Source organism: Cervus elaphus, chromosome 10, assembly GCF_910594005.1.
Source record: "Cervus elaphus chromosome 10, mCerEla1.1, whole genome shotgun sequence".
NCBI lineage: Eukaryota > Metazoa > Chordata > Mammalia > Artiodactyla > Cervidae > Cervus > Cervus elaphus.
Genome location: NC_057824.1, coordinates 50,139,760 through 50,150,310, shown reverse-complemented (window position 1 = coordinate 50,150,310; position 10,551 = coordinate 50,139,760). Strand labels below are relative to the sequence as shown.

Sequence of the window (10,551 nt, the reverse complement as noted above, 5' to 3'; positions counted from 1 at the left end):
GTATGATCATAAGGCAGGATCAGGGGACAAAGAGTGAAGAGTCTGCTTTAAGTAGGCTCATCAGGGAGGCATGTTTGGGCAAGATTCCATTTGAAAAGAGATCAAAAGGAAATGAAAGAGTGTCTAGCACTGTGAAGACTTGATCTTTGTACTTCACAGCCTCCAAAACTGTGAGAAATAATGTCTGTTGTCTAAGTCACCCAGTCTTGGTACTGTTGTTATAGCAGCCCAAATGGACTACGAGAGTACCGTAAGGGGCTTCGATGCCTGAGAGCAAGTGAGAATACTGGAAATGTTGTTAACCACTTCAATTTTGCAGTAGTCTTCAAGGCTCTGGACCCTTGAAAAACATCATTGCAGTTTACAAAGAACAATTTAAGGATCTGATAGGAATTCCACTAATGTACTCAGGATAACTGCACTTGCGATCTTTGAGTGATAAGGTCTCTCCCCAGCACCCTCCTCAGAGCCTTAGCTACATCCTTATTCCGGAGAGTATAAATCAACGGATTCAATGTGGGAGTGATGATGCTGTAGAACACAGAACCAACTTTGTCTTGCAGTGGAGTGCGCTGGGACCTGGGCCTCATGTATGAGAAGATGCAAGCACCAAACCAGAGGGAAACCACAGTGAGGTGAGAGCTGCAAGTGGCAAAGGCATTTCTCTTACTCCCAGCTGCACGCATCTGAATGACACTGTGGAGGATGAAGACATAGGATGCAGAAACCAAGAGGATGGGGAGGAGGAGGAGGAGGAGGGTACTGATGTATACTGTGGCCTCATACACAGGGATGTCTCCACATACCAGCTTCACAACAGCTGGAAACTCACAGTAGAAGTGGTGGATTTGTCGAGGCCCACAGAAAGGGAAGTGCATCAAGCTTGCCGTGTAAATTAGGGAATTCAGGGATGCTCCCAACCAAGACGTGGCAGCCATCATTAGCGTCACCTTTCTGTTCATGAGAACAGTGTAGCGCAGTGGATGGCAGATGGCAACGTAGCGGTCGTAGGACATGAAAGTTAGGAGAAGACACTCCGCCCCACCCAGAGTCAGATAGAGGAAGTGCTGGGTCGCACAGCCCACAAAGGAGATGGACTTCTGGCCAGATAGGTAGTTGGTCGCCATCTTGGGGATGGTTGTAGAGACGGGCATCAGATCCATGAGGGAGAGCTGGCTGAGGAGGAGGTACATGGGTGTATGAAGCCGGGGATCGGCACAGATGAGGAGAAGGGTGAGGGTGTTGCCACTCACGGCAATAAGGAAGACCACCATGGTCAAGGAGAAAAGGAAAAGGTGGGCGAGAGAGTCATCAAAGAGCCCCTCCAGGACGAAGTCTGCCAGAGAGGACTGATTCCTCTGCCACGTCTGCCCTCCCTCAGCCCCTGGGAAGCAGGAAGCGGAGATGAAATGTGGTGTCAGAAATACTGGGGTTCATCCAACCTGACAACGAGCATCTTTCCATCCACAGAAGAATTTTGAAGAATAATATTTTTCTAGTTCTAATTATTCAACAGCTCTGATTATTGAAGTTTCTCTATTTTAAAAAAAGAGGACTTCAAATCCCTGCTTACAAATATGATCACTCTGAAATTTCAGAATACCTAGACTCTATTAGTCCCAGACTTCTAAACAAGTCTCTCCTCATTAAGGAAGATATATATATTTATATGTGTATATATACACATGTTCTTTTTTAAGTATATATACTTTAAAGGTACACTCTAAATTTTATATATGATATAAATATTATATATGTACATATATGCATACAGATCTTTTCTTATATCAGTCAGGGTTTAACCAGAAAAGCTGAACTACTAAAAGATTTATACATACATATACATTTAATGGATTGTATAGAAATTTGGCCTTACTTGACTGTGAAAGCTGGTTAAGCAGTCTATGTAAAGTTGTCACCTTTCTATCTGATTCTAGAACTTGAACTCCATGAGGCAAGCAGTCAGGAAGGGAAGATGGGTGTAAAAGTGTGGTAGCTCAAGGTCAGGCTGGAACCCACAAACGTGACATAAATCCCACAAGGGCGGACTGAAACGCATGTCACTCTTGTCGCCTCTGGAACTGGTGACATGGTTTCTCTTGCACAAGCTGGAGGCCTGCTTAACAAGGCTAAACGTACAGTCCTGGCCCCGAAGTCGGAGAAGCTAGAGAAAGATCAAGGGAAAGACAGAGTAACTGCTGGTCCACAGCCGCCTCACACCAGTGAGGGGAGTCAGCACATCAGCAGCAACAGATGCTTCCCTCTGCCCTCTCAATCTTCCCGAGAATCTCTCGGGTGGCCCACCTTCACCAGAAACTCACAGCAACGGGAACTGTAGTAAATGTAGTTCACCCTAGCCAAGAAGACACATTAAAAAAACCCTCAGACTTCCTCTTCAGTATATTTGGCAAACATATACTTAACACCTCTCCTTAAACGACACATAATCCCCAAATAAACACAACAAAGCCATCCTTCTGCCTCCTGTAACTATCCTGCACACAATCAAAAATATGCAAATATTCACAGCAAAACAAGGAAGAAATATCCACTACTGTGGTCCACAAAATGAGTCATCCTTTCCAACTGCTAACCTCATCTGTGGACGCCGGCCTTCTTTCTCCGTGCTGTTCATGGCAGTGGACTCACAGATTTGCTATAGCAGCATGGATAGAGGCTCTCCATGGGCCCAATAACATGGACTTGTACTCACCACGGCCAGTCTAGCCACCACTGAGTGCCCATCCGCCAACAGAGACCCAGCTTTGAGCCCCTAATATGATATCATCCCATAGTGATATCAAACACTGATTATAGGCTGATTATACTGGATAGCTTCCTTATTGAAGGGACTTTACTTTTTTCTTATTGGAGTTGACACTTTAGATTTGCCTCCCTTCCCTACAACGCTGCTATCAAAACTACCACCTATGGATATACACGATGCTCTGTTCACCATAATGTTACTCCATGAAGTAGTGTTATTACTGCCGAATAAAGAGTTCACTTCACAGCAAATGAAATGTGGGGATGGGCCCATGCTGGAGGAATCCATTGGTCTATTCCATACTCTCCAGCATCCTGAGACAACTGACCTAACAGGCTTCTAAAGACTCAGGTACAGCAACTGATAGTTGACAAGACCTCATATTGCTGGGGCATTGTCCTCTAAGACGTGATATATGTTCTAAATTTCTATATCAATTTATGGTGCTGTTTCTCCTATTGCAACCGTTCAGGGGCCAGAAATCAAGAGGTGGAAGTGGGAGTGAGTCCCCCACTGTACCATTTATAACTGGGATCCACTGCCAACATTTTTACTCTCACACATTTAAGCTCTGCCAGTTACAAAGGAAAGAATTCCTTCATCAGGCAACACAATTTCATTTACTGAGAGCTGAGACTGCCACCCTGCCACTTTGGACTCTTCTTATCACTGAATCAACAAGTAAAGAAAGTTGCTCTGCTAGTGGTTGTGATAGACCCTGACGAGCAAGGGAAAACTGAGTTGCTACTACATGGGAATAAGGAGGAACAAGTCTGGAATTCAGATTTCCTAGGGTGCACTCTGTACTCAAATGTCCAGTGATGAAAATGTGGAAAATCACAACAACCCAATTCAAACAAGACTACTAATGGCCCAGATCCTTCAGGAGTGAAGGTTAGGGTTGTGCTTCCACCCAAAAAGTAACCGTGACCCACTGCAGACAAAGGGAAGTTGGAATGGGTAGTGAAAGAAGGTATTTAGAAAAAGCACCCGTGACCGTGTGAGCAGCTGCAGAATGAAAACCTGAAATATTATAGGCATTTCTTTCTTATTGATGTGGGACTACTTTATGTGTAGATATATTTACCAATTACTTCTGTTTATTCCACTCAGTCATTCTTTTGTCTAACATAAGATATATTAATATGGTTAGCTTCATATCTCAGTATTTAAGTTACAGGACATAAAAGGGGAGTGTGAATTAGGAGTAAAATTAATTTTACCTTTTTTAATGGGAAAAAGGTTAGTATATTTTATTTGCTCTTCTTGGGGGAGGGTTACATGTTTTTTGGTTGTACGTGGGCTAGTTGTATCCAGGTGGGTGGAAGGGTACGTTGATATTGCCTTTATTTGAAGATTAAGTATAGTTTAAAGAGAGGTGCATGGGTGCCAAGGTGACACATAACAAACCCACCATAATTATGTATTTGAAAACAGGAAAGATATGACCTAGAAAGACCTGAGATCATGAAAATTACAAATCAGGCTGATAAAGCTAGGATTATAACATTTAACCAGCCAAATTTTCCAATCAGCCCTTTACCTAATTCTCACATGAATACTGATCAGAATGAGAGCTCAATCTCCATGGTGAAGGTGAACTTTAAAAAAAAAAATACTCTAAATTGATCCCCAAATACCCACCCTATCCCTTTTTGTGTTTTTCCTTCTATGCATCGTCCTGGATCTTCCTATATTCCAGATTACTTACTTTTTGGAGTGAAGAACTCTGGACTGGATGTGTTCTTCTGGGTGTAATTTGACCAGTAATCTCTCTGCATTTCATGCAGCAGAGAGCATCTTTAGGGCTGTCACCTCGCACGGTTATTTCGCACTCAGCTTCCCGGGGTCTGAGAGCCCAGTGTCCCCACATCCCCTCTGGTCATCCGGCCCCATCAGAACATCCACACATTTCCCTTTACTTAGGGATCCATATACCTCCCTCTTTCCTCATTAGTTTCTATCTTTTTCTGTAAATCTCCATAGCGTAATAAATTTTCCCATCGTCTGATTCCTCTCTCTCTTCCTCCCATAGGAACTTCACTAATGGTTTCCCTAGTCTGATTTATGTCCCCCAAGAGGCTTTCCTCTGCCTTCTCAGACTGCTTTCCTCATGGACTCACCAATTGTCACCCTGTAACTTAAAGGTTCCAGTAACATGCTGACATGCCAGGGGATGCCTTAGTTTCAAGTAAAGGTTTCTTGTGGGGAACACAAGTACAGTAGTGAAATAGAGGATGCAGAATAATTCCATACTGACACACATGTTAGCTACTAAACATCCAAACAGGTCCTTTCTGAGATGCTCATCACATTCCCATCATAACTCTTAAAACTGCCATTTACTGAGCAATAGCACAGAGGATATCATCTATACAGTCTTTATTGTTTACACTGATTCTCTTAATGACAGAGCATCAGCAGGAACAAGACAGTGTCTTATTCTGGAACGCTCTTGCAAAATGTGTTCAGATTTTGAATCCCATCATCATGCATCAGGACAAATTAAGTAACTAAACTTTTCTTTAATCTGTTAGTTGAGCCTTTGAATCATGCATATGCCTTCTCTGCCCCCAAACATATAAGCCAAAGATAGCTTTCTCCATCCAAAGATAGCAATGAGCACTTGAATCATAACAATTTACATTAATGTTTCCTGGTTAAGAAGCTATACTTAATACCAGTGTCATCATCAGTGAGTCCAAAGTCAAAAGAAAAATCTATTTTGTATTTCATGTTCTATTGGATCATTCAAGGCACTCTCTTCTTAGCTTTACACCTCCTTTCCCTTTTAATGAAGTAAGAATCTGGCTCTAGCACTGGTGTTTTGAGAATAAGCCCCTTCCTGACGACATGACGTTTCCTCAGCAGGAATCATAACAGCTAGAATGAGGAAATACCTGGCCTGACATGAGCCAATCCTGAAGAAAGAGGAGCATCATCTGTGAGGAATAAAACTTCCCTAAACCCAGAGGATCTGTGTCAGCTGAGGCAAACTGGGGAGACTAAGTACGTGGCATCAGGGATTCCCACCCAAAGGACACATCCTAAATCTCTTCTGGAAACCATTACTCAGGATGCCAATTAGGCTTGCATTGTGCATGAGATAAGCATTCCCGAAGGGCTTTGCTTGAAGTTTGTTTGTAGGGGTCAGGGGACTGGGATATTTTGAAGACTGTGGCTCAGAAGATAACATGGGAATTTCATCTCCAAGGGCCAGTTAACCATGGAGAGAAACAGTTCCTAGAGTCCCTGGTTGATTTTACCATCTTGAAACCCAGACTCTCTTGCCCCCTTTCCATCCAACCCTTTGGAGAAGACAATCCGAGGAAGATCCAGTCTCTGTTGCCCACAGGACCCAGTGGTGGGTTTCCCCCTGCACCATACCACAGGAGAAACGGTAAGGAATGGAGACTGGTGATCACCAATAGTACCTCCCGTCCTTGCTGCTGGTCATTCTCCAGTTTTTTAGACTACATTGGTATAACATGCGGAAACACTTCAGATATAGAATGTTTAAAAGTGGTGTAGCTCTACATCTCCTCATTTAGTCCCATCTCAGTATGCCCTCCTCTTCCTCTCCGTTACCATTACCACGAGAGGTAAAGGATCTGTTGAGATATTCTTTGCTTCTCTATCTCAACTCTGATACTGAAATGTCTTATTTCACTGAGTTTATCCTGTTTATTCTTTGAGTAGATTCACTGTATCACCACTCTCTTCAGAACTTCTGTCTAAGGATTTACTTGGTGCTCTCATTCTTACGAGCATATAATACCCTTCTAGTTAAAGTAGTTACAGCATTTATATATTGATTTATTGACCAATATTTGACGATCATCTGCTAAGTCCCAAGCACTGCATTGTGCACAGTGACAAGCAGGCAAGCATGCTGTCTTCCCCCTGAGACCTAGAGAGAACAAATAAATATACTATGCCATGTTGGGTTAACAGTTTGTATTAATCCACATTCTTCAAATGCCAATGACATTAAAACAAAACTTACACTATCTTAAGGGAAGGTTGTGGGATCACAGCAGTGAATGGGGTAGAACTAATCTCTGCATCAGCTAGAGCCGGTTACTTGAATCACATCAATGCCTTCTTTTCCGTCTTTCATCTTGGCCTGGGTCTCTAGTCTCATTCTCTCAGACATTTTTAGATGGAGAGTGCCCATACGGCTGGAAGCTCTTATGCCATACTTTTAGCTTGAAATCCAACACTCCTCCACCTCCAATTGAGAAAACTCCAGGGAAGAAATCTGTTCAACAGTTTGGCCCTGTGGCCACCCCCTTGGAGCAATCACTCTGTGTCAGAGCCTGAAGTAAAAGGACAGACCTCCCTGGGACAGGTGCCTATCTCTTGCAGTGGTTGGAGAGGTAGGCTGGTGATAGAAAACGGAAAACAGAGAGTGGGAATGGAGTAGTATTACAAAGAAAGTGTGGCTGTGAAGGGGTGACGTTAGAAGCAGGGAAGGAGTGTGTGACAGACAAAACAATGCATATCCATTGCTAAATGATGATATAGAAGAATTTGCTATGCTACAGTAAAACAGGGAGATCACTGTCACAAACTGGGTCACAAGAGAAAGCCTCTTTTTAAAATGGCATCTAAGCTGAGATCTCTAAATTGAGATAAGGATTATCCAGAAAATTGAAGGTAAAAAGAGATCCAGATAAAGTCAAAGATGTACAAAATCCTTAAGTTGAAAAAAAAAATCTTGATGTAATTAAGGAGCTGAAAGGAAGCCAGTATGACAGTAGATGCAATTGCAGAGCAAAGTAGGAGATGCCACATAGATAAAAGCATGAGGAGAAGGGGGAAGAAGGAGAGGGTGGGGAGAAAGGGAGGGAGGGAGAGGTGAGGAAGGAGGGAAGCTAGAAAAACCAAAGAAATGCTGCAGGAAGGAAGAGAAGAAGGAGAAAGGAGGGGGGAAAAGCAAAATCCAATAAATTTTATTCAAAGAAAAATGTGAGTTCTTAGAAACTTTTCAAGTAAGGAAGCATCAAGATACAACCACTCAAAGCTGGGAAAAAGAACTGCCTTGACCTGGACCTAAGCCAGGCCAAGAATACTGCCTATTCCCACCAGCCAAACTGGAAAACCAGTTTGGAGTGCTGGGTGTAATCCTCAGAAGAGCCTTGCCTCAGTAGTGAGGAATAATTCAACCTAGACTAAACCCTGTTGTGATTCTACTTAACAAATCCTAAAAGCAAAACCCAAAAGGATCAGATTCCCAATGACTGCATTCCAAAAATTAAAAAAAAAAACTCAAGAATATTTTTAGGAGTGCAAAAATATCTAACACACAAGATAAATTTCACAATGTCTAGCATTCAATAAATCATCATAATAATAACCAGGCTTGCAATTAAACAAAATGAATAGAAAAATCAGTGACTTGAAATCTACTCAGAACTGACACTCCATAGACAATTTGAAGTATTCTATTGACTATATTGATTAGATCAGACAGAACCCTGGTGGTCTAGTGGTTAGGACTCCAGGCTTTCACTGCTTTGGCCCCAGGTTCAATCCCTGGTTAGGGAACTGAGATCCTGCAAGTCATAGGACACAACAAAAATAAAAAAAAGACAAAGACATTAAATAATTTATTACAACATATTCCCTATATTCAAAATGATAGAGTAAAGATTAAATATGTTAATAAAGACATATTTTAAAGAAGATAAAACAGAAGCGCGCACACACACACGTTTCTAGAGTTGATAGCTACAATGTCAGAAATGAAAAACACATCAGAGGATCAGCAGCAGATAGGACATTGCAAAAGGAAATATTAATGCATAAAGACATAGCAATAGAAACTACAAGAGATGAAATAAGATAGGAAAAAAACTAAAAAATCAATGAACAGAGTATCTGTGAGCTTTAGGACAACCTTGAATGGCCTAATATATATATGTATAATTGGAGTATTGAAAGAGAGGGAACAGAAAGGATAGAGAAAATATTTGAAGAAATAATAAACACTACTCACTAACTAGACCTAATTGAGAACATCCCCTCCAACAAAATAATAATACACATCTTTCGAGTGCCTATGAAACATTTATCAAGATACATCCTGTCACAAATGGCAGGATTTCCTTTAAGGCTGAATAACATTTCATTGTATGTACATGCCACACTTTCTTTATCCATTCACCTGATAATGGACATTTGGGTTGCTCCCGTGTCTCAGCTATTGTAAATAACGCTGCAGTGAACATGTGAACGCAGGGATATCTTTGAGGTACTGATTTCAGGGCCTTTGGATATAGAGTCAGAAGTGGGATTGCTAGATCATATGGTAGTTCTACTTTTACTTTTTTGAGGAACCTCTCTTCTATTTGTCGTATTTTTTATTCTCTTGATAACAGCCGTCCAAACAAGTGTGGGTTTTGTGGTTTTGATGTGCATTTCCATGATGATTGTTCACATTGAGCTCCTTTTCTTGTAAGTTGTTTTCAGAAAAATGTCTTCTTCAGAAAAATGTCTCTTCGGATCTTTTGCCCATCCTTAACAAGACCATTTAATTTTGGGTATTGAGTTGTAGGAATCCCTTATATATTTTGATGTTACCTGGCAAGCTACAGTCTATGGGGTCACAAAGAATTGGACATGACTGACTGAGCACAATCCTTTATCAAATTGTGGTTTAAAAATATTCTTTGGAAAAATGTCTCTTCAGATCTTTTGCCCATCCTTAATAAGGTCACTTATTTAATCTTGTTTTTGAGTTGTAGGAATTTCTTATATATTTTGGTTATTAATCCTTTATCAGATTGTGTCTCAAAAATATTTTCCCTCGCTCTGGGGGTTGCTTTTTAATTTTGTTGATTAATTCCTTTGCCGTGCAGAAGCTTTTTAGATTGATATCATCTTGCTTATTTTTGCTCTCGTTGCCTGCACTTTCTGGTGTCATACTCACGAAGTCATTGCCAAAGCAAGTTTCAAGCTTTTTCTCAATGCTTCTAGAATTTTTATCTCTGGGGGTCTTACATTTAACTACATAAGCCATTTTTAGTTGATTTTTGTGTGTGGTACATGATAAGGACTTGATTGTTTCTTTTTTATGTGTATATCCAGTTTTCCAAAAAGCACTTATTGAAAAGGCTTATCATTTTCTCCACTGTATTGAAAAGTAGTTAACCAAAATGTCAAATTTTAAATTACTTTTAAACTAGGTATAGCTCTTTAAAGATCCAATAACTGAAATAAAGTAAAACTTTAAAATATTTTATTAAACCAAAAGAAGGCAGGAAAACAGTAATAAAAAAAAAACAACTTGGTTTTAATTTTTATTTTTGGCTGCACTGCACTGCATGGAGGATCTTAGTTTCCCAACCAGGGACTGAACCCATGCCCCCTGCATTGGGAGCACAGAGTCTTAACTACTTGAACTACCTGGGAAGTCCTGGGGGAAAGAAAATTTAGGCAAATTCAAAAATATCAGTTTTCATTAAGGGAAGACTAAAAAGTCTTTCACTACCCACAAAGTGACATATTGTTTGAAAGTAGACTCAGACCAAAAGCCAGAGATTTTTACAGTTGGGTAAAGCAGCATGACTTGAAAGTGTGTGCGTCATGCTGAGTGAGAAACCAGAAATGAGATGACCTGTCTACAAGCATCCCGTCGTCTACACACGACACCAGTAACGGCAAAACTGTGAGGGAGAACAGGTTTATTCAGAGGACCACGGTCCCCTTGACTCCGGAGATCGTTCCCACTTCAGAATCACCTATCTCCTGCATTCTTTCCTTCAGCCCTGAAAGGAGCC

The 10,551-nt window shown here is 41.1% G+C and overlaps 1 protein-coding gene across 1 annotated transcript; it reads right to left on the bottom strand.

Annotated features, from left to right (window-relative positions):
* Positions 1-407: 407 nt before the first annotated feature.
* On the bottom strand, positions 408-1,626 carry LOC122701861 (olfactory receptor 2AE1). Its single transcript, XM_043915264.1, has one exon. The coding sequence runs from the start codon at positions 1,272-1,274 to the stop codon at positions 408-410; it is 867 nt and encodes a 288-aa protein (XP_043771199.1). The 5' UTR covers positions 1,275-1,626.
* Positions 1,627-10,551: the final 8,925 nt, after the last annotated feature.

Excerpts from the sequence above, each read along its gene's own strand:
- LOC122701861 (XM_043915264.1), bottom strand. The coding sequence starts at position 1,274 with ATGGTGGTCTTCCTTATTGCCGTGAGTGGCAACACCCTCACCCTTCTC.